This window comes from Panicum virgatum, chromosome 9K (genome assembly GCF_016808335.1).
Source record: "Panicum virgatum strain AP13 chromosome 9K, P.virgatum_v5, whole genome shotgun sequence".
Lineage (NCBI taxonomy): Eukaryota > Viridiplantae > Streptophyta > Magnoliopsida > Poales > Poaceae > Panicum > Panicum virgatum.
The window spans coordinates 452850-473604 of record NC_053144.1 but is presented as its reverse complement, the minus strand read 5'-3'; the positions used below and the strand labels follow the sequence as shown (position 1 = coordinate 473604).

The window sequence follows — 20755 nt, the reverse complement described above, 5'->3', positions numbered from 1 at the left end:
TCTACTCCATTAACAATCTAGTACTATTCTATTCTACTAGTCACCATTATAAATATTTATATATAATTATTAAAAATAGATCACGCGCCCCGCAAGTTAAGGACCAACAACTGCAGGAGCAGGAGCAGGACGGATGGCTTCCTCGATCATCTCGACTCCAACAGCCAAGCCAAGCGACTCTTCTTCATTCCTGCTTCTATTTTCTTTTCTCTTATTATATATACCTATACGTATTCCATGGGTAGAATTTTATTGACCAAAGTCGACGCTACGGTGGTTCGGTGTAGTGTGTAGCTACAATCATTCTGCAAAAAGAAAACATACTAGATGCTGGCAATCAATAACGTAAACTGAGCGTGGTGTGTGTATTTATAGCGGTGAGTGTGTTCTCTTGTGTGTGTCCGAGTATTCTATACAATATTCGTAGCAAATGCGACTAGCAGACCGATCACACAACTATAGTATAGCTGGGTCACGTATTATGCATGCTCCCTAACTACATTAGTCTGCTTGTATATATATAGCCGGAACGTATTAGGTGCAAATCAATCTCTCCGTGCAAACTATGGAAACTTCAATATGAATTGTCGGATCAATATCCAAGGGGCATGGAGGATTGTGTAATTTTACAATCTGGATCCGCTCTTGGATTGGATTGGGCAATCACATTTTTGCAAATCTGGACCCGCTCTTGGATTGAATAATTTTACAATCTGAACCTGTCCTTGGACCCAGCAACAATTAAACACCCAAACAGAATGCATGCAGTGCTTTCGTCAAAATTAAACTTATAACCACTCTCAAGTTGGAGACTAAGAGGAGGTGATGCTGCTGCTGCAGATCGAAGCAAAATAAAACTAAACACACGCCTACATGTGTCATCCGTGACGTCCTACATATGTGGTTCAATTTAGTGATTGATCTGGTCAGAGTAATTATAGAAGAAAATAAAGATGAATGGAAAACGCGTTACCAGTTTTGGCCCGACTCCGACTCTTTTTCGCAATCAATCCACATCATGCATCCATCCGTCTGAATGATGGTAGGGATGGCCTGCCTGACGCCGCGTGTCAACATTGGGATGGAGGGAGGGATTTATATATGCTAGCTGCACATGCCTAAATAAAATGCATCGCTTCTTTCTTTCTTTCAACGTCGTCTACGTACGTTTGATTAGTCTGAAGGAGCGAGTAATCCAGAAGTAGAGGACGATAAGAAATCAGCAGCAGCTCAACCAGCACACACCAGTAATCCAGTAGTACAGTACTTGCATACATAGAGTAGAACCGCACGTGTCTGTATGAGTATGAAAAGGGGCGGCCTTGCTTTCCTTGCCTGCTCCCATCCTGCTATATCTATATATCCTCTCCGGACTCCGGCCAATTCATCATCTCCTCCGACTCCGATCCGTCCTATATATCCGGGAAGAAATTAAAGGAAAGTCGGAGCTACTCTAGATGGAGCAGCAGGCGGTGCCGGCGGCGAACAAGAACAAGTCCAAGTCGTCGTCGTCTTCTCGGTTCCGGCGGGTGTGCGTCTTCTGCGGCAGCAGCCCCGGGAAGAAGGCGGCCTACCAGCACGCCGCCGTCCAGCACCTGGTGTGGTTTGGTTTGTTCATTACGCTGCTTGCTATCTAGCTGCTGCAGTGCTGCCTCCTGCTGCTGCTGCTCCATGCCCAGAGGAGGGGGGGGGGGGATTGAAGGGCGTGTTGCTGTGCGTGCAGGTGGAGCGCGGCATCGACCTTGTGTACGGCGGCGGCAGCGTCGGGCTGATGGGTGATGGGTCTCGTCTCCCGCGCCGTCCACAGCGGCCGCGGCCACGTGCTGGGGATCGTGCCCAAGGCCGTGCTGCCGCGGGAGCTCATCGGCGACACGCCGGGGGAGCTCAAGGACGTGTCCGGGATGCACCAGCGGAAGGCCGAGATGGCGCGCAATTCCGACGCCTTCATCGCGCTCCCGGGTGGGTACGCTGCTGCATGCTTGCGTGCTTGCTTGCTTGGATTGGATTGGGATTATTGGATCCTCCTGGCATCCTCCATTCCTCCTCCTCCTCCTGCTGGTGGATGTAGTAATGAAATAACGAATGGTCCATTGGTCCTGCCTGCTGCAGCAGGTGCAATGCTGGTGACCAGTCATCCATGACAGGGACTCCCATATCCCATCCTATCGGTCCCCTATATATTACTCTCTCTCTCTCTCTCTCTCTCTCTCTCTCTCTCTCTCTCTCTCTCTCTCTCTCTCTCTCTCTCTCTCTCTCTCTCTCTCCTTGCTACTATGCTACCTCCGTTCCATTCCAAATTGTAGCTCATTTGGATACTAAAACGACCTACAATTTGGATCAAATAAAGTGGTAGATAGTATCCAGGAGTGGTAGTAACCATATGATGCATTATTATTGCAGTAGATATATAGATGATCGATGACTAGTTTCTGAGGAATTATTGACAGACAATCTTTTTTTTTCGAAAGACTATTGACAGCCAGTTAATCTTACACATGAATATAATGCATTGCATGGTTTGGTGGGCACGGCACTCTGGAGGAGCTCCTTGAGGTGATCACCTGGGCTCAGCTGGGCATCCACAGCAAGCCGGTGGGCCTGCTCAACGTCGACGGCTACTACGACTCGCTGCTCTCCTTCGTCGACAAGGCCGTCGAGGAAGGCTTCGTCACCCCCGCCGCGCGCCACATCGTCGTCGCCGCTCGCACGCCCCACGACCTGCTCGCCATGCTCGAGGACTACGTGCCTGTGCACGACGCAGCCTCGCCCAAACTCACATGGGAGACGATGGAGCAGATCAAGGCATCCGACACCAACAACATCTCATACTTCTCACGCTAGCAATCGCATGCATCATGCGCGCTGCTGCACATATCTATACACTATATTCATTCACAACAACAACAACGACAACAACAACAACATTAGTTATATTGGATTGTTGTTTGCTAATTATTATTACTACTAATCAATCTATCATGAGCTAGCTCCAACAGCGCAGGACAATACTTGCAGCATATATAGCCATCCCTCACTTCATTTTCTTGCTTCTTAATTTATTTATTATCCTTCTCTTTGTAAATACATAATACACTTACTATTATTAATATATGGGGTTCTCCCTCAGCATTATGCTGTGCTGTACTATGATGTTATGGTATTTGTCCTAGTTCTGGTACAAATTGCTTGCGTGTATGCTAGTTAGAGTAACATGGCCTCTTTCTTAAGCAGCCAGCCCAGCCCTAGTGCTCTTCTAGTGCCGTCCCCGTCCGTCCTCGCATGATCCATCAGTCCCATCATTTTGTTACTTTGACCAACAGCAGAAGACTCCCGTCTTGCATTCATACGTCACTACCTACCTTGGGAGGCAAGTAGGTGGAGTATGTATGTTGGTCAGCTACTCACTCTTCTTTCTTTGCAAGTCAACATCTCGACTCTTCTCTCATTCAAAAGCATAACACCACCGAGTGCATTGGTCAGCTGCACATCCAGACAGGGAGGGACCCATCGACCACACAGGTATGCAATCAAGCATCCATTTTTCCGCCACAAAAGAAGACATCATTGCTTATATACATAGACATTAGTACACGACATCGCCTCAAACAGGAACCCAGGAATCTGGAATAAATTCAATCGCCAAGACAAACAGGGTGACGGTTAAAAAGTAAGCAATCATCCATACACCCCCCAAAACATTCCTTGAGAGATGTCTCCAAATACTTATGCCCTACAATCGCTTCAGCAAACTGCCCAGGAGGCTAACATTTGAAAGAATACTTTCTGGATACAACGGCCTAACCAACCCTTGGTTGGTACACAAGGGCAGCGAATCATACACATGGAAATGCACAAACAAAAAAGGGGGCCTAGACAATGGGTATGAGAATCTCACAGGATAGTACACTACAAACATAACATGGTTCCTATGAACCTGAATAATGTCCTGATATCTATAAACTTTAACTAAGGATACGCATACAATTTTGTGCCACGATCATACTATATCATGGACAGAACACACGCACCAATGTTAGCAAAGTACACCGGGCACAAGAGCTGCTGCTAATACATCAACCAGCCATCGCAACTACAGAACCAGTAGCAGTCCCAGACAGCCCTAGTGGCAAAACTGATTTGTCCTTTCCCGGCTCTTGCTACTACCACAAATCTTGGAATCAGCATCAAGCAGAGGTAACCAAAAATAAAATTACAGCAGGCACCTTCTTTCACCACCCTGGAAGAAAACTCGGGCACTTGGCAGTCGAGGGCTCCAGAGGTATTCCAAGGCCGGACCAACAAACAGGAAGCTAGATTAGAGAAACCTGAATCGACAACAAGGAACAACTATGAATCTACCATCTCATCTTGCAATTCACTTGGGGCAATGAGCCCCGGAATGGTAAGCATCCGTTGGCGCTCCCTTTCTCTTTGTGCCGCGGCCTCTTCGGCATATAGATCCTTGTTATCCTAGAAGCACAAAACGAGAAGCAGCAGACATTCATCAGAAGACAAATTTGCACAAAGTCACTTGTAAACAAAGCAACAGGATCAAAATCCATTGCCAATCTCCTGGTGTCATTAAACAAGCAATGCATGCCTATTACTAGACCCTATCTGTGGTGGTATGGCATCCCACTGAGCACCCGTTTATCTCTTTCAGTTTGCCTCAAACAGATCATAATCAGGACAATGGTGATGGAAAGGGAAACAGAGGAAGTTACCTGAGCCGAGAACTCCTTTGACTGCACCAGGAAGTCTCTAATATGATTTTTAAAGCTTGGAAGATCATGTTTTGAACTAAGAAGGCCATCGACAAACTTGGTCACCTGTCCAAGGAAGCTTGTTAGGTTTGCGATGACTCATGGCACAACCCAAGCACAATGTAGCGGTGATCGATCATATACCTCGGTTGCCGTCATGTTAGGAAATGATGTCCCCAAGAGTTTTATGGTGTAATCTCTAACGAACATAGCATTATCTGTATATTGATATGGTACTGAGGTGGCATCCCAAAGAGGCTCGGTGAGACCGTCCACCTACATATTAGCGATTTGATAATTAGATGAAAAGATCTGGTATAAAATAATAGCCTACAGGGGATGGGGGTGAATATAAACACACCACACAAAACAAGTGTTGTAGCACCAAAACATGAAGCTTGAAACCAGGTTTGTGGAATGTGTCTGTGAGGACAGCAAAAATCTCTTGCTCAATTGTCAAAAAGTAGGTTTTGTAGAATTGATTTTGGAATCCTGAAGCCTGCAATGACATAATATCGGAATAGTTAGCTTCCATAAGGCTGTATGCTGACAACGCTGGATGGAACATATTCTCCCACCTGAAAATTCTTCAAAATTTCCAACAATAGACTAAGTCCTGTCTCTGCAATATTTCTCTCTGTATGTCTGAACGCCCAATTAATTGAGTCAATCACAAGCTTCAATTGCTGAAATAGATTGTCCAATAATCAGATAAAACATAGAATCTAAAGTTGACATATTTCAAATCAATAATTCACCTCAATACCAGAAAACAAAAGAGGTTACTACTAACCTGACTGGAAAGCTGGATTAATGCTTGGAAGCAATGGGTGCCAATTGCACGAAGCAATGAAAAAAATTTGAGGCGGTGCTCAGGATAATCTTCAAAGTTCTTGGTAATCATCTGGTGAGAGACAGAATAAATAAGCAAATGCTACATCATGACGTACTTGAACAAAATCAGTAACAAAAGCAAACTTAGGAATAGCATTACTACCTCAAGAGTGCACTGAAAAACAGCCTCAAATATACGAGGCACATCCTCAAGCATTTCCCCTTTGTACCTGCAGGAAAATATTTAACCGTTAGAATTGCCGCAAAGATACAATCATATAATATTATTATATTAATGAGAAATAGCAAAGATTGTGGCAATAGAAATCCACAGTAACTTGTTAAAAGAAGGATATCCATAGGAACTAATCAAATTTTTAACACAAAATAAAATTCATGGCAATCACAGTAATGAAACCATTTCAATTTGTTAGGAGTAACTTAGATCAAAAGTTTTAAAAAAAATATCCGTGCAACTACATGACACAGAATGGACAACAAAGAGCAGACATACTTGTTAATGATTGTTGCAAACAATGACAGAACTTCAGACTCCCTTGCATCAGGTACATTTCTAGCATAATCACCGAGAACAGGATCCATCATCGGAGGCACAAACTGTTTCCCTATGTGTGGCAAATCTTCTGCCTTGTCTACAAAAGTCTCGATCAATTTCAGGGTTTCCCTCTTGACAGATCTGTCACAAAAATTTAGTTAAAAACAAAATTCAAATTCATGTTTACATTTCAGGGACATTTATGTCAAAAACAAAATGGGGGCAGCAGTTCTTATCCTAGTGATGCTTTATAAAAATGGATGACTTATTTACATATCCAACTGCTTTACTCATCTTATCTAGCCATTACGCTAGCTAACCAATGTAATACCAGCAGGCTTTGCTACAGTATCATGAGTATTGCTCGTGTGCTGCGGTAAACAAGAAAAGCAGCATACCCTATGGCAGTGCTCATATCTTGCTTAGCAAGAAGTTGGGAGATTACCTGTAGAGATCAAATAAAATCTAAAGAAGTACCGACATCAATAGCTCATACCTCAAGAGTTTTACAAATGATGTTCTTGAGGCAAAGGGTCCTCCTTCAGCAATTGTGCTTGATACAAGCTCGCTGTACATTCTGATATGAAATACATGGTAAAAAGGAAAAGGTCCATTAGCTAGTGAACCGTTAGCTTCGAAAAAATAAGGAGATTATGGCACCAGTGCTATCACAACAAAAAAAGAGGCGGCATGGTGAGATATATGGCAAAGGCAAACTATTATCTTAAAGCAAATTTAAGCCTGGACTTGACAAGAAAAACATTCTGGGCCAGAATGTAGTGGGCGGTGCCACAGTGCCAGCACCATAACTAGGCTTGCCCTGAGCAGATCTGTCAGGTCACTACATAATGCCTAGTCAGCCTAAATGTTACAGGGTATGGTGGGACAACTACAAGGCAATGTCAGTCCATACAAGTGCTATTTCCATACCTGGCATCTAACTTTAGCAGATAACCTAAATCAGTAATAATGTACAATGTGGTAAATATTAAATACCTGTAGACTGTTAACATGTCCAAGAAAATTAGTGAAATCTGTGGGAAAAAGTGTGGCCCAAGGGAGCTGGCAACACTTGTGTTTGTCTGCAAGCATAGATAACAGTGTAATGTGAGTACCCCAGTAGACATGCATGCAAGGCGAAAGGAAACCAAAAAAAAATTCAAAGGACACTTTTTCAACTTAGCGCAAATTAAGGAGAACATGCAGTGATGAATAACAGATAGTTGCCGATACAGTGAAATATTGTTCTGGTGAAAATGCTGGCATTAAACAGCTACGGTAGACTTGAATAACACTTCTGAAACATGCATGTCAAGCTACCACATGAAAACAATCCATACTTGGCGATGTACAGGCAAACCAAATAACTTGAAGAGAAAAATCGCGATATTAGCAAAGTAAACAAGCAGAGCAGATAAACATTCATTGAACCTATGCAGAATAGCCACAACTCAACTTCATACCAGCAATCAGCTGTTACACCAATGCATCTAAAATCTTGTTCCAAACATGGTGGGGCAGCCAAAAAAATTCATGGAATCCAAAGCCCTGATAACAGCCATTTACATTAAAAAGTTGGGGCTTAACAAGACAGAAACTAGCACAATCAAATGCATTTTCTTGGCCTCCATTAAACACTTCATAGGCTGTTCAGATGCTGACAGTTGCAGAGCATCATGTGCAACTTAAAGCAATATTTGCCCAGCATTGTTGACGCTTATAGAATAAGGAAACAAAAGTAAAATGTGATTCCCTCAGCCTCCATTATGTTACCTGTAAGATGTTGAGAACCGATCTGATAACATCTTGATTCTTCAGGATATCAATGCTTTGGCTTGCCTGTCCAATTATTTCTGCCCATTTCTATAAATCAGAAGACCAAAGGGTAACCAAGTCAAAATCATATTCAAGACAATCCATAGATAAAGCCAATGTCCATGAGAGAATACAAAACAAGAAACCTGATTAGGAAGGCTCATCAATCTCTTGAGGTATTCATCCCTCTTAGCATTATCAGATTCAGCTTGTATCATATGGCCAACCTGAGTAGTTAGTGCAGAAAATGTGTTAGGAAATATTAATAATAGTTAATAGATAAAAAATTATTGTGCAAAACTGTATTCATTTCGGTTCGACGTACTGATTCATAAAATGTATGAATCTGATGTGGCTCAAGATCAGCAATTGTCGTAGCAAGGTTGGACAGAAGTTCAGAAACAAATGGTTCATTCTCACCAACCTGGAGAAAATGCGCAAACATGAAAGTCAGCAGACAGGCAGATCGCAAAGAGCTACGGCATCTTTTGGAGCATGAACTCAGCAAATCAACTTGAAGTAATAATGACTAGCATTTATAGGTCTTGATGAGTAAATTGAACCAACCCCATAAATGTTAACTGTTAAGACAATAAAAAAAAGAAGAAAACTACCATCATACAGACCATTGGGGAGATTCTTGGATTTACCTGTTGTGTGACAAATTTGCGCTTGCATTTTTGGACAATTTTCAGGAAGGTATCACATGCCATATCCTGCAACAAGCCACACAGCATGTGTCACATATGGTATTCATTGAAGACATACCACTGAAGGACTACGAATTATGTGCACATGCAAGTGGAGACCCAAATATTGAACGAGAGAGAAGATACAAACAGAAGCTTAACCACATGCTGAAAAGAATTAAGGGGGACCAAAAACTAAATAGACAATAAAAAATGTCCTATTGCACCAACCTGAACTCCAGGATGCATTTCATGCATGAACTCAAACAATTTGTTGACCACAGTTTTCAAAAACTTCCAATGAGCCCTGAGAAATCTTGGATACTGCCCAACAACATACCTAGCAATGAAATCAGAAATCAGTTAATCCATAGTTCATAATTTATACACATGAGATAAAAAGCAGAGAAATGCTCTATTACATGATGTTACTTGCAATCACAGCTTTATTGTCTTTCCCCTTGGTGATTTCACAGAGGTTGAGCAAATCACGAATAACCATAACCAGAAATCTATTCTCCTGCAAGAGATCCACGAGAAAAAAATAGAGTTTAAGTGCATCACATTGCAGTTATATTAACATCAGTGAAGGTCTGAAGGATCAATACTTCCAGAAGCACTTCCTAGACGCAAGGAAAAAGGGGCAGAACAACGTACAAACCTGCTCCTCTACCATAGAGCCTGATATCGATCCAATTGCCCAACATAGAGTATTGAGATTATTCCAACTCCAATCTTCTCCATTTAATTGCTTGCTCAGTTTCTTTAACATCTGAAATTCAAGAATAAATTGCCCTGAGTTCTGGGTTCAAATTCACAAACGGAAAATAGAGCAAGAACTACAATTTACCATGAACTCATGACCTTCACTGCTACACCAAATCAGGCCTTCTAATTATGAAAATACTTACTACAATGTAACCACCATATGCCACTTTTAACTATTTGTTATGAGCTTCATTCATGTTTCAGCTACAGCTTATGTCATGTTTACATGGATATTTACTGAGCGCTAAGTATAGTGTAGTTCTATTTGTTCTTACATATAAAAAGTATCCATCCATGAGCAAGGCATACCTGCTGCTCTGTATCCTCATGATCAAGATGAGACAAATAGATCAGTGTTTCCCTCATGATCTGATATTATCCACCAAAGAAACAAAACATTTCCCACATCAGTTGGAAGGTTACAAAGCACAGAGCATATGAATTGCAGGGTGGGAGATTATTAGGCAATCCTGTTACTAACCTTATACTGAACAAGAACATCATTGTCTTTCATTGTCTCACGTACGATATTGCCATTTTCGTCTTCAACGATCAATACTTCCTCAGGCTTTGCCATCCGGCAAATCATCAGCATCCGTAGTTTTGAGAGTGGACCAGAGTAAAGCTGTCTCCTCTGTTGAACTGCTGTGCCCGTCCCATCTACTATCCCAGGAACCATCTGTGCCTACAATGAATGTTGTAATTAATTCAGAATTTAGAAACAACAATACGCTAAGTAGAAGAAAGCACCAAAGGATGAAACAACAACAAAACAGAGCACCAAGAAAGGCAGTCTATATATTGGATCAACAAAGGGTTAAAGACACTGAAGAAATATCACAACAATGGATGGCAAAAAGTAGAAGTAGCTATTTATTTATATATTCAGGTAATGTTCCAAAAGATAACCCAAAAATATAAGCACCTGAAGTCCCATCATGCTTACAGCTGCTGCAGGCTCCATTTGATTGTGTGCTTCAAACAACTCTAAGACAAACACATTCCAGTAATCCAAGCAGACCTGTAAAGTTTCATAAGAAAATGCAGACCTGTAAAGTTTCCAGTGCCGTGGTGGTCTTGCCAACACCGTATTTGTATGACAAACATTTTTCAGCATTCCTACCTTGAAAACCTCTGTATCATCAACATACGAAATTCCAATTAGGTACTCCAGACCCAGAAGTAAAGCAGCTCTATTTTCTGGAGTTATTTCCAGTATACGCATGTGATTCTGCATTTGCCATGAAAACAAACGGTTAGACGAATTGGAGACTCGTTTTTTATGGAGTATCTTCACATTTGGATTACCATTTCTCTACTTGTTTCTTCCTAGTGTTTAAATTGGCATGCAACAAAAGCTGATAAATTGCAACCTGACATATGGCATTTTAGTTACAGCATCTTAGAAAACAATCTATGAATCCATTAGCCCAAATATGATCTTATACTTGATAGTCACTAGTATTCAGGATGTGTAAGTACCTTAAAAAAAGATGTGAAGAAGAGCGCGAGATTTTGTATAAACGCCTGCAGCAATGAACATAACGGGGGCATATTAATATGTTTGATAAAAATAGAGGGGGCATATGGACTCTTAGAATATACTACAACGGCTAAATACTTTTGAGTGTACCTGCTCCTCGCTGGAGCCATTAGCATAGGCATCCGGTATTGTTTCAGGAGGAAGAATAGCCTATATGCATAAGAGGTTAAAACTTCAATACATGAAATCTTGAGGCACATAGATTTCTTCAACAGGAGACAAATAGTAAATGTCTTTTAAGTTTTTACCTGCAATTGCATCATGAAAATTGTATACATCTTCACATACTGCATGTTATAGAAGTCACCAAACTGAAGAGCAGCAACCTGCAAGGTAGCTCGATATATCAGAGAAGGAATTAAAACAGCTATTGATACATCAATGCATAAGCGACAGGCTACTGTAACATCCACAATATTCAGCTCCCAAATAGTGGGCTAAATTAGACACGGAAACATTAGATTTCCTTTACCTCTGAGAGGCATTGAAGTGTAAGATTCCGATAAGCAGCCACAGGGAAGAACTTCAGTAGGGTTTCCAGCTAAATAAAAAGGTAAGAAAAGGTTAAATAAAAAGGTAAGAAAAGGTTAAGGCCCAGTTTTTCATAGATACAGTTGAAATTCAATAAACCAAGTTCAACAATCATTTACATACCAATGGTGACTCAAAGATGAACCCAACAGGAATCCATGACAAGAACGCATGGAGTGTCGCCATTGTAGCACGAATGAGCTCTGGTCTTTGTGTTGCAGATAGGACATACAAACATAGCTCATGAATGAGCCGGAACTCACTGAACAACAAAGAAAATTTGGTTAATAAGTTAAAACAAAAGTACTTCTGCTGAAAGAATACAAAATGCCACGTAAAAAAATCTTCATGAAGAACTATCTATAAACTAGAATCTAAGGTAGCCAAGAAAACAGAAGCTGAGAATAAATCCAACCTATTAAGTGAAGACTTCAGTTCTTTGATCTTTTGTTGTGTCATTTCACCTCTTGAGAAGTCAAAAATTTCTTCACTTAGAAGCTGCAAGTTGTTGAATTGAATAGTCAGTAACCATTCCAAATATGTAAATTAAGCATCCGAAAAAATGTGAAAATGAAAATAAAACAGGGAAAATAACTTGACTTGCCTTCAATATAGCCATGCAATTTTCACATATTGTTTCACTACTCTTTGCAGCTGCAACAAGATCAGGGATGAAGGATGACCACCTGGCAGGCCACTCATGTTTCAGGACCTATTACATTGCAAGGATGCGCTGTGAGAAAGAACAAAATCGAAACACAAAGCATCACAGTTGGTAAAGAAGAACATCAAATTCAGAACTTATTTAGATGACCTGATAAGCTACATGCCAAGATGATAAAAAAAAAAGGCTCAATTTACAGCTTACCTGCACCAATATAATGTTGAGTTTATTGACATAAAGCCTCTCCTGTCGAAAGGTAACTTCATTGCTGGAAAGCTGTTGATAGCACAAAAAGGGCAGTGCAAAAAGGAAAAACTCAAATGGATCAGATTTATTGACTAATGGGCATCATCATACAACAACAACAACAACATAGCCTTTTTTCCCAAGCAAGTTGGGGTAGGCTAGAGATGAAACCCGAAAGAAATAAGTTCAAGGTTCAGGCACATTGAATAATGGGCATCATCATAATTTTCATAAAAAGACAGAATATCATCCTTGCCTGCACAATGACATCGGATATGTAATTCTTTATGCCATCACGTTGTTCAACAGGCAATGCATTCCACCTGTACTTGATAACACTTTCAAGTACCTACATGAATGTCGGTACAAAATCAGCATATGCTAGCATGAGAGACCCCAACTATACAGGCATGCGTAGTTTACAAGTGCACATGCATACTGAGTAGACTGAAAATGTTGCTTAGTGTTCAAAATAGCTGCACACAACATAAGCCCCCCTAAGGCTCTAGAGGGACCACCCACTTTTACAATGTGCGTGCTGAGGCCGTTAACCCAATTGCTAACTGCTAGCTTCTATTTACATCCTTGATGCTGTCTAATTTTGGCTCATTCTCCTACATTAGAAGAAGAATCTTGCAAAGCTATGTGTGTGACAATCGCTTTGCTTTGTTGCATGCGTCATGTGCCCAATTATGCCAAACATTACTTAATTACGTGGACAAAACGACGCACCAAATCAAGCAAGAACTGAAAGGACTCATTTGTCCTTTATTGGAATAAGGTTACCAAAAAATGTGTGAATCCTGATAGAAAACCTTGATTAGGTATTTTTCATTTGCAGCTGGACATAGTTGCAGTCATATTTGGAAGTAAATGGAAAGCGGGGGTGATCCTTGTGAGTAAAAAGATAGTTTCATATGTATCAGCAACACAATAGTACCTTGTAAGTTTCCATCAAGTGTCAACCTAACTATATGCTCCAATATGTCAAAAAATCGGTACTTTTCAAATGTCTTGTCATTTAGGTCGCAAATGCATTCTGAAAGAACATGTTTGGTGAACTTCGCCAAAGACGACTATACAAGCAAGTACTTTAACTTGAGGGCTAAATTGAGATGTTTTTTGCATTATGGATACAGGCATCAATCTTCCTTTGGTCACAGACGACTGTCACATTTTATAAACATAACCAGTGGGTGGATAAACTTACTTGCAGGGCAAAGAACTTGGTGTTCAAATTCTGAGAATTCTGCAGAATATGCACTACTTGAAGCCACATGTCTGGGTTGTTTTGTAGATCACGAAGTATCTGATCAGCAGCGCTCCTCTGAAATGAAAAGCAGCAGATACAGTTATTAGCAGACAATGTCAAAAAAGTGGCAAAGCTAGAAACGGACACAATAACAATGTTAGATTCTCTAGGGGGGGGGGGGGGGGGGGGGGGGTAACAGCTGTTTGCATTTGCACTAACGCTTAGGCGTTCTGTATTAGCGTCAATGCATGCAAGCAGATAATCAGTAGTTGACGCTAAGCCTTGTGACTGTTGTTCACCGACAGAAACCCTAACCAGCCGAAGTATCCTAGTCCAGTTTAGCATAATAAGTAGCATTAGCATTTAGCACGCGGGCCTCGGATAGACTCTGGGGACTAGAAGCTTGAGCAAAGCAAGTAAACCCTAAGTCCGGGCCGCCGCGGACCAAGCGAGCGCTAGCAATCCGCGAGTGGGCGGGCGAAAGAGATTACCTCCTCTTTAGATCCGGTGCCATAGAAGGCGGCGACGGTGGCGTCGAGCAGCGTCACGTCTATGGGCTGGCTCAGATCCCTGAGCTTCTCCGCCATGGCGGCGGCGGGTGGAGTGAGCAGGGGCGGGAGCTTGTGAACGCAGCGGGGATCGAGGGGACCAGGGGAGGTTCCGGAAGGCGCGAGAGGGAGGAGCCCTAGAAGTGGCGGAGGCGGTGGCGGCGGCGGCGGCGGCGGCGAGGGGAAGGGATTCTTATCGGGGCGGGGCGGGCGAGAAGAGGAAGAAAGGGGGATTTTTATTTTGGTTTGGTTTTTGGGGGTTTAAGAGAGTTGGGACGCGGGGAGAGAGTTGCTGCCAAAGTACGCGATGGTTCGGAGCCAAATGCACGCAGGTCCTCCATCACTTGTACAATTTACATATAGGTCCCTTCTTCCCCGGAGAAGGAGACAACGTCCAATTCGAGGCCCAGCTTAGCACACTTCAACTTTCAAAGTGAGGTTCAAACGGCTTTAAGGTTTCATTTTGTCAGCAATCTCAATTTATCTTATGACCAATAATTCGATTCATGAGGTAGCAAACTTAATTCGCCATTTCGAAACAACAATATCTATCGCCACCCTTCCTCTCTAGACTCCAACTATCATCAGAAGTCAAAAAAAAAAAAAGCTTCGTTGAAGATGCGGCGCTCGATTGAGGAAAACAATGATGACCATATATATATATATATATATATATATATATATATATATATATATATATATATATATATATCACAACTTGTTTAGGGTGAATTATTAAAATAGAGGTATCCATTTTCATCGTGTTATTGGTTCCATCTTAATTGTATTTTTGAAAATATGTTGCGACTAATTTGTTACATTATTCTGATTCACATTTATGTACCAAAACACATGATGCCGCTTTTGATGTGGAGATTTTACAAGCATATTGTTCTTTTGTGAAACAACCACAGCCTACTTGGCGGAACGACAGCTATATATGAATGTTATACCGTGTTGATGTTCAATTACATCTATGTCGGCCTATTTTATTTTTCAGGTTTGACGTTTGTGATCTAGTTGTACCCGAATATAAGATTAATAACTGACTTGCTCATTATGAAGTTATGTAACGAGATTGTACAAGCACCAAGTTTTATTCCACCATGTGCATTCCTATTTTAGGAAAATTTAGATTCATACCACTGAAAGATTTAGTCTTTAGAAAAATACCATTAAAAGATCCAATTTTTTAAAAAAATAGCATTGAAACAAACTTGCTTGGTCATTGATCTGTACCATCTCTATAAACTTATAGTTAACTACTGATAAGAAAAAACCACTGAGAGCACCGCCGCATAGCACGGCCCAATTCTCTCTCCCTTCAACACGGTCACCATGGCTAACTCCACACATCGTCGCCCCTCCTAAGCACATGTCCGCCATGGGCGAGGTGGCTCTCTCCTATCGGCGAGTGAGCAGGCAGCAAGCGGCACCAAAACTCCTCTCAGCTTATTCCCCATCATGCAAGCACTAATCTCTTTTCCTCTCTCCCCCCTTTCTATTTTTTCCCACTGAGAGGCAAAAGCTGCAAGCCTTTTTTTCCCCTTCCTCCTTGTTATGTCCATCATAACCCGTCTTCAATCGAAAGCTACTAGAGAAAATCAGCACCTACCTCATCAAATCCAAGTCCATAGCTGTTGTGCTTTTTTGCTCCGTGAGCACAAATTAGCTGGAAGTAGCAGCTAATATATAAGCCAACTCCAACGCTCAAAAAAAATATATAAATAAGCCAACTCCAGCTTCCATCTCCTCTTCATACGAAGCACCTAAACTACCCAGCCAAGAATCTCTACTCCTTCCCGCTTGCTCCTGTGTCGGGAGGCGTCAAGTTCTTCATGCCTCCATCAGTGCAAGCAGCTGCACCCCTCCTGCCGTGCTTACTGGAGGTTAGGGCTGACGAGTGGGGGTCAAGCTGTCATAGGGAGAGAGAGAGAGGTGACAAGTAATGACTGAAGCTCTCGTATGTACCAACATTAACGTTGAATTCATGGAAATGGTAGAAATCAACAACGGAGCAACCTTTCAATGCTATTTTTGTAAAGTTGGATCTTTTGATGGTATTTTTTCTTAAATCTGAATCTTTTCAATGGTATGGGTCCAATTTCCCCCTTATTTAGTTAGTTATGTTGTTGAAAAGGTGAAATTCTAGTTTATACAACCTTCTAATTGTTTGTGTGCCTTCGCTAATGTAACATCCCGTAATTTTTACGGAATATTAAATTCTCCAAAAATGCGAGTTTTCAAAAACTTTTTGTGTGGGAGTGTTAATAGCTAGAATAACCTAAGAATGTCTTCTTTTCTATCCCAAAATTCTTAGAAAATAAAAGCTTTTTAAATATAAGGATCATATTGTTAGAGTGGTTTATTTGGATTTTATTGGAGTTATCGAATCTACCTTGTTTAAAATTATTTGTTGGATTTTATCCAAATTGTTTTTGAGCTTGTTTGAAATTGTGTGGATTTCAAGTTTGAATTGAGCCATTCGAACTTTGAAATCAAATGCTAATATCTAACTCTAAACCCCTAACCACTAACAGGCCTAAACCCTCTAACCAGTCTAACCCAACCCGCTTAACCCCGACCAGCCCAACGCCTACCCGGCCTGCCCCCAGCCCAGCTACACCACCCGCACAACCCGACCGCTCAGCCTGCTAGCCCAAACCCCGCATCCGGCCTGTTAACCCCGGCCAGTCCAACCCGTTCACCACCGCGTGCGCCCAGCCCGTGACGCGCGCACGGCCGAGAGCATAGCCCAGCTCGCTCGACATCCCTTTCTCTCCACCTTGTGCCACTGCTGCCCTGGCCCCACCGGTCAGCGGCTCTCCCTGTTCCCCTCTCTCCTCCGCCTTGCCTCACGCCGCGCGGATGCCGCTGCAGCCTCACCTGCTCCCGCACCCACGCGTGCGCCTGTCCTCGCTTCGCGACAAGGCTCCGCAACCACCCGGTCGCCGCGCGCGCGATGCCCGCTGAAAAGGCTGCCTGCCCTGTCCCCTTCCTTGCCCGCCAAGTCCCTGCCGCGCGAGCCCCGGATGCCGCCACGCGTCCCATCGATGCCCTCGGCGTCCGGGCCCGCCGCGAGCTCTAACCCAAGCCGGCGCTCCCTATAAAGCCCGCCTTGGCCGCAGTGAAACCCTAGAGCCCTTGGGGAATTTTTCCCCTTCCCAGCCGCCGCCGCCAAGAAGAAGTGGAGCAGAGTAGAGGAGGAGAAGGAGCAGAGGAGAAGAAGGGAGCTGGAGCGAGGAGGAGGAGCACCGTCTGGACATCGACATCGAGCCGGCGCCCCGATCGACTCCCGCGACGCTGCTGTTCTGCCTACTCTGCGTCACCTCGCCACGGCCACACCTCGCCACGGCACCAAGCCCATCTTCTCCAAGCCCGACGGGGGAGCGACGCCGTACCCCTACCGTTCCCGAATCCCGTGCTGCCGGCGTGCCTTGAAGCCGCCGATGAGCCCTCTTCTAGCGGCAGTCGTAGGACCCCTCCCCTTTTGTGTGCGCGTTGCAGGGACCCGTCGCTGCTGTCGTAGCCCGCAACCTGCCGCCGCTCTACCCCTGCGCCGCCGTGCCGAGCACGCTCGCCATGGCCACGTCGCGGTTCTGGAAGCCAGAAACCCGCGCGTGTGCGCGCTACCCCGACCCTCAGCTAGCCTAGGCACCACCGCGGCCTTGGCACGACCTTGCCAAGTACACACCCGGCGTGCACACCCGTGCGCACTGGCCCAAGGCCGCGTTCGTGGACATCGCCACACGCGGCACCACTGTCCCACAGCCGAAACCACACCACGCTGGCGGCACGCCGAGCCGCCGCTCCGACATGTGCAAGCACGCGCACCGGCCAAGGACCGAGCCCCTGAGCTGAGCACACGCCGCGCACATGAATCCGCTGTGCCACTCGTCGTGGCCACGCCATGCGTGCGCCTGTAAGCATCTAGGCCCTTAAGGTTTGTTTCGGTGATTAATGACAACCATTATTATGACTAATGAGTTTGTACATCTTAATGAAATATTATCGCTCGTTGAATCATATGTTAAAGAGGCTCCTCAATTTCATTATTCAAAAAGGCAATCTCAGTATTCAACTCAAATATATAACAAGACTAAGGATCTTTCTAGTCCTAAGTGTCGCAATGTTGAGAAGGACACTTAGGTTAGTATAGGTTTTATAGTTTTGTAGAGGTCGCACTATTAAGAGGGGTTAAGGCCAAGGAACTTGAGCATGGACATGGCCAATCAAAAATGGATGCACACTATGGTCGCTCAGGTTCCTAAAAGTTCAAATAAGTGGTTTTCAACTTATATTTCAAGAATATTTGGATTTCATTCAAGACTCAAATCAGAAAAGGCAAAATTAGAAAAGTCTATACACCGGTTTAACTGACGGCTCAATTTTTCTATACGTCGGTTAAACACAGTTATCAGAGTCTGGACAAGTACATACACCGGTTAAACCGACGATATTTGAAATTAACGTCGGTGCAGTTGTCCAGAACGTTGGTTTTCCAGGGTGTTTCAAGGTTATATTCACCGGTTAAATCGACGATATTTGAAATCAACGTCGGTGCAATTATCAAGAGAGTTGGTTTTTCCAGGGATTTCTAAGGTTATACTCACCGGTTAAACCGACGATGGATTTGAGTTAGCGTCGGTGCAGTTGTCCAGAGAGTTGGTTTTTTAGTTGATCAGTGGACAACTACACTCACCGGTTAAACCGATGATACGTCGGTTAATCTGCCCGAGTTGTAACGGCTAGTTTTCCAAATGGGTAGTTTACATTCATCGGTTAAACCGACGATGACAATTGGAGGACCATCGGATTAACCTGCGTTGCGTACTTTTCTGGCAGCTTTTCTCTAACAGCTCTATCTGCGTGAGCTGCCTATATATACCCCTCCAATGGGTCATTTTGAACTCTCTTGACACTAGGCAACATTCATACACTCATACTATTGTTGAGAGCCACCTTGAGCTTCATCTTCCTCACATTTGATCATTCAATCATCCAAGAAGCAAGATTAAGGACTTGAGTAGAGAGAAGCTTATGTGCATCCGTTCTTGGTGATCAGTTCTTACTCAAGTGAAGGCCCTAGCTTGTTACTTTTGGTGATTGGCAGTACCTAGGCGATCTTGGTGATTGAGGTGTTTCTTCCAGAGCTTGCCAAGTTGATTGTGGGAGCCCGAAGAAGTTTGTACGTGGCTTGAGCTCCACCACGCCGGGATGGTGAACGGAGACTCTTAGTGAGCGCCCTCGTCTCGGTGACATGGGAGGTGACAAGACTCTTAGTGAGTGTCACAACGTGGATTAGGGGTGTGTGCCAACACATCGACACCACGGGAAAAAATCCGGTCGTCTCTTGCCCACTTTTTACTTTCAAGCACTTACTTTCATGCAATTATTCATGTGCTTCACCTTAGAGATCATAACTTAGCTCTACCTTGCTTAGTTTCATATCTTGTTGTATCTTTGATAGCTTGTGTAGTTTGCTTAGTTAGCCGGTTGGTGAATTGAGCCTTATTAGCATTGCATAGGTTAAGGTTGCTTTATTTTATATTAGAAATTTGAAAAAGGCACAATTCACCCCCCCTCTTGGTCCATCGATCCTTACAATTGGTACCAGAGCCTCGTTGCTCATTTGGATCATTAGGCTTCACCGCCTAGAGCTATGGCCAAGATGGGTGGTTCGCCTCCTCACTTCGAGGGCAAGAACTTTGCTTATTGGAAAGTTCGCATGGCCGCATATCTTGATGCGATTGCCCCCAAAGTGTGGTTGGCGACTAAGACCGGGTTCATCGGAAATCCCACTCCCGAACAACTAAAGTGCAATGCTAAGGCTAGAAATGCAATTTTCGAAGCCATTAGTGAGGAAGACTTTGCTAGAGTTAATGGCATGGACTTGGCAAGTGATATTTGGAAAGAGCTCATTGAAATTCATGAAGGCTCCACCAAAGTTCGTGAGCAAAAATATCACTTGTTTAGAGCTAAGTATGATTCTTTTAAAATGCTAGCTCATGAAAATTGCAATGATATGTATTCTCGCTTGAATGTCATTGTCAAGAACATTAATGCACTTAAATATCCAAAATTGACAGTGGCTCCATCAACCGCAAGATACTCATGCTCCTTCCGAAGCCCAAGTACAATATCATCAATGCTATGCTTCAAAAGGAGAATCTCGATACGATGGAAGTGGGAGAGCTTGTGGGCGAAATTCGCGCTCATGAAATGGGTATTCTTGGTATGTCTGAAGAGCCAACTTCAAGCAAGTCAATCGCTCTCAAAACCAAGGCCAACAAGCCCCGCAAGCTCAAGATGATCAAGCAAGAATCAAGCTCAAGCAATGAAGAAGATGATCATCATGAAAAATCATCCGATGATGAAGATGATGGAGAACTTGCTATCATGATGAGAAAGTTCACACGCTTGAGTTACAAGATCAACAAGAAGGGTTACAACTTTGACCCTAAAAGAAGAATGTTCCGGCCAAAGGAAGATGTCAAGAACAAAATATGCTACAATTATGGAGAAAAATATCACATCTCTTCCGAT

The 20755-nt window shown here is 43.2% G+C and overlaps 1 protein-coding gene and 1 pseudogene across 2 annotated transcripts; one reads left to right on the top strand and one right to left on the bottom strand.

Annotated features, from left to right (window-relative positions):
- The first annotated feature begins 1153 nt into the window (after positions 1–1153).
- On the top strand, positions 1154–3147 carry LOC120649031 (annotated as a pseudogene).
- A 579-nt stretch (positions 3148–3726) lies between these two features.
- LOC120649027 (protein EXPORTIN 1A-like) lies at positions 3727–14467 on the bottom strand. Of its 2 annotated transcripts, none has more exons than XM_039925699.1 (32): positions 14153–14467; positions 13620–13736; positions 12666–12758; positions 12368–12439; positions 12104–12211; positions 11915–11997; positions 11623–11761; positions 11441–11509; positions 11217–11294; positions 11059–11118; positions 10908–10952; positions 10549–10656; positions 10351–10446; positions 9907–10110; positions 9735–9794; positions 9319–9429; positions 9080–9177; positions 8889–8997; positions 8619–8684; positions 8294–8392; positions 8115–8195; positions 7927–8016; positions 7150–7235; positions 6650–6730; positions 6112–6294; positions 5761–5827; positions 5557–5667; positions 5342–5449; positions 5125–5262; positions 4908–5039; positions 4725–4829; positions 3727–4470 (listed from the first exon to the last, which is right to left on the bottom strand). In XM_039925699.1, the coding sequence occupies exons 1-32, from the start codon at positions 14246–14248 to the stop codon at positions 4348–4350; spliced, it is 3216 nt and encodes a 1071-aa protein (XP_039781633.1). In that variant the 5' UTR covers positions 14249–14467; the 3' UTR covers positions 3727–4347. The 2 variants fall into 2 exon arrangements, with proteins under 2 accessions (XP_039781633.1, XP_039781634.1); XM_039925700.1 differs by having other exon boundaries at positions 3916–4470; positions 10372–10446; positions 14153–14449.
- Positions 14468–20755: the final 6288 nt, after the last annotated feature.

Excerpts from the sequence above, each read along its gene's own strand:
- LOC120649027 (XM_039925699.1), bottom strand. The coding sequence starts at position 14,248 with ATGGCGGAGAAGCTCAGGGATCTGAGCCAGCCCATAGACGTGACGCTG. Across the intron at positions 12,212-12,367 it reads TCAACATTATATTGGTGCAG|GTCCTGAAACATGAGTGGCC; the intron begins GTAAGCTGTAAA and ends GCAATGTAATAG. Across the intron at positions 11,295-11,440 it reads CACTTCAATGCCTCTCAGAG|GTTGCTGCTCTTCAGTTTGG; the intron begins GTAAAGGAAATC and ends GCTACCTTGCAG.